The 3,329-nt window shown below is 40.8% G+C and overlaps 1 protein-coding gene across 1 annotated transcript; it reads right to left on the bottom strand.

The window, feature by feature from the left end:
• Positions 1–1,051: 1,051 nt before the first annotated feature.
• LOC104952039 (beta-ureidopropionase-like) lies at positions 1,052–3,006 on the bottom strand (the record flags this gene model as incomplete). Its single annotated transcript, XM_010778796.1, is given in 4 exon segments — positions 1,052–1,094; positions 1,236–1,317; positions 2,130–2,299; positions 2,842–3,006. Coding segments are annotated over 4 exon segments (460 nt in total), but the record flags the coding sequence as incomplete, so codon positions are not given.
• Between the last annotated feature and the right edge of the window lie 323 nt (positions 3,007–3,329).

Here is a 3,329-nt window from a genome sequence, read left to right as displayed (position 1 = left end):
GTTTCTTCCGTTAACCATGGGGTTTCTTCCGTTAACCGTGGGGTTTCTTCCGTTAACCGTGGGGTTCTTTCGTTAACCGAGGGGATCTTTAGTTAACCGTGGGGTTATTTCATTAACCGTGGGGTTTCTTCCGTTAACCGTGGGGTTTCTTCCGTTAACCGAGGGGTTTCTTCCGTTAACCGTGGGGTTCTTTTGTTAACCGTGGGGGTCTTTCGTTAATTGTGGGGTTTCTTTCGTTAACCGTGTTAACGAAAGAACCCCACGGTTAATGGAAGAAACCCCACGGTTAACGGAAGAACCCCTTGGTTAACGAAAGAACCCCCTCAATTAACGAAAGAACCCCACCGTTAACGGAAGAAACCCCGCGGTTAACGAAAGAACCCCACGGTTAACGGAAGAAACCCCATGGTTAACGGAAGAAACCCCACGGTTAACGGAAGAACACCACGGTTAACGGAAAAATACCCACGGTTAACGAAAAAGATCCCCTCGGTTAACTAAATAACCTCACGGTTAACGGAAGAAACCCCACGGTTAACGAAAGAAACCCCACGGTTAACGAAAGAACCCCACGGTTAACGGAAGAAACCCCGAGGTTAACGAAAGAAACCCCACGGTTAACGAAAGAACCCCCTCGGTTAACGAAAGAAACCCCACGGTTAACGAAAGAACCCCACGGTTAACGAAAGAACCCCACGGTTAACGAAAGAACCCCATGGTTAACGTGGAAAACATTTTATAAAACCTTGGGGAGAGCAACAGAGGAGGATAAGCTTTTGTATTTTGTATTTTATTATATATGTTGGATTGTTGGAGGAGCTCGGGTCAGAATAATTTCATTGCCATTTCTACACTGTAGCTTTGTGCATATGACAATAACACCTTTGAATCTTTGAATCTTGAATTCTCTCCCAGGACGGACAGACGGGCAATAGATGTCGTATGTGAATTAAAAAGATAATACATTACAACATAGAAATCCAAATGCTAGAACATGCATGTGTCTATACATAAGAAGAAGATGAATCCAGCTGGATGTCAAATCTCTCACCTTTTTTTCCATCACCAGATGTAAATTCACTTTTGAAAGTTTCCTGCATGGAAAAACAACAATGCACATAATTTCACTTTCAATCAGCGGTGGTGACCAAAGACATTGTTCTTTATTTTGTATGCATTTACCTGATCATCTCTAATTTAAATGTATATGTTTGCAGATACTGAGACTAACTCACCGTCCCCACTCTGTTTATAGCGCAGGTGAAGCAGTGGTTAGCGATCGCTGCGTTCCTCGCCTCGATCGACCACATGGGCTCACTGAGGACCAAAAGAAAATACATTATATTCAAGCATGGGGAGAATGTACTTCTTCCGACAAAACGATAATGTGACTGTATATTTATTTGTAAGAGGAATCCAGGAGGATGTCAAAAATATTCCAGGTGTCACCAAAAAATAATATTGTGGGCGTCATCAACAGACAAGAGATAATATAAGAGGTCCTATTCTGCTTCTTGGGGTTTTCCATTTCCTGTAGTGTGTTTTATATGTTTTAGTGCATGTAAATGGTCTGCAAAGGACACAACATCCCTGTGTAACACTCGTGCTTCTATTGGCTAGCGCTCCAACACATTGTACTTGATAGGCTAAGGGGGCGGGACAACTCTAATCGGTTGATCAATCACAACAGAGCCGGCCAGCTAACCAATCAGAGCAGACTGGGCTCTGGTTTCAGACAGAGGGTGAAAAGAGGTGCTGCAGCACAGGCAGTATGAGAAAGATAAAGAGCTTTTTGAACATTAAAGCATGGAGACATGTCCCAGTAGAGGCCAGGTAGCTTTATAGGTCCCTTTAATGTAACTTTGCTGTACTTGGAGAAGCAAAAGACACATTTGCACTGATAAAGAAAATAAATACATCTGATGCAATCCCAAATACTTGTTTTTAAGCAGGTTTTTCCCTTAATTGAAAGGGAGATCGAGACAGATGTGATGAAGCAAAGGTCCATGGTCCACTCTGCTACCTTCAAATTGCTTTTTTAAAGATGAATTCCTGTGAAAACCCTCTAAATACACTAATATGAACCTGACAATGGGCTGAATATCTATTAACAGTACTGAGTATTGTACCTGAGCGCTCCGACAGTAGCTGACGGGTTGAAGATGATCTCCGCTCCGTTCATGCTGAACATGAACCAGTTGAGAGGGTGATGGCGGCCATAGCAGATATTCACGGCGATGTTCCCGAACTGCGTCTGAAACACCGTGTGTCCGCTGTCGCCCTCCATGTAGTACGTGGACTGAGGGGGGAAAGAAACACAGTGAACATTACATTTATTTGTATAAGTCTCAGCACGTTTTTTTTACATACAAGAAACTTGCTTCGGGGGATTATTGAAGAAAATAGTACATACATATATTTTAAAATGCTCTGTAAAAAGGTTAAATACATCTGAGTTCAAATGAAAGCTGTATAGAAGAGAAGTGCAATACAAATAATAAAACTATGAACACTATATATCCATCAAAATGAAAGCTTTATAAAAATAATTAACAATAAAATAAGAAAAATTATATAAAATGTGTAAAATATATATGAAATAAAGATATTAGCTTTTGTATGGGTAATATACAGTATAGTGTATGTATATATGTAAAAATATAGCTAGTATAAAATACAAACATTAACATATTAGGAAAATACTATCAAATTAAGTACAATATATGACTGAATCAAAATAAAGCTGCATAGAAACTGAATAAAACATATGGAAAATATGTAAAAGTCATATCTATAAAATACTATAAAATGTGTAAAATAAATCAAAATTCCCACACTGACCTCATTAAAGTCTCCGATCCTGGGAATGTGGTTCTTCCGGGTCTTTCCCAGGACGTTCCCGGTGTTAGAGATCACCACGGCGGTGTTCCACAGGGTGCTGTGCCGAGCATCTCGCTCCAGAATCGGAGAAATAATTACCATGTTGTATTTCTTGGCCAGCTAGAGACAGAAAGCACAGTGTTAATATCATTTAAAAGGATCATAATACTAAATATACTAATGAAGTTCAGCACAAGTTCAACCGTCTTTACTCATTCATTAATTATTTCCATGTTACTACTCTCTCTCCTCTCAATAAGTGATCGGGGGCGTCACTCCCCAGCTTAACCAATCCCTTCGCTCTATTCTCACAAGCCTATCATAGCGCTCCGCTAACCCTTTTAAATCTGCTCTCCCCTCTGACAGCTGTCATTTCAGGTGACTCGACGCAACCCTCCTCCACTCCTTTCCACCTCCTGTCCCTCTGAATCCAGGGTCAAGCTAAGCCC

Source organism: Notothenia coriiceps, unplaced genomic scaffold (genome assembly GCF_000735185.1).
Source record: "Notothenia coriiceps isolate Sejong01 unplaced genomic scaffold, NC01 NC01_scaffold00019426, whole genome shotgun sequence".
Classification (NCBI taxonomy): domain Eukaryota; kingdom Metazoa; phylum Chordata; class Actinopteri; order Perciformes; family Nototheniidae; genus Notothenia; species Notothenia coriiceps.
The sequence above is the reverse complement of the archived record's forward strand: the minus strand, read 5'-3'. Positions and strand labels throughout refer to the sequence as shown.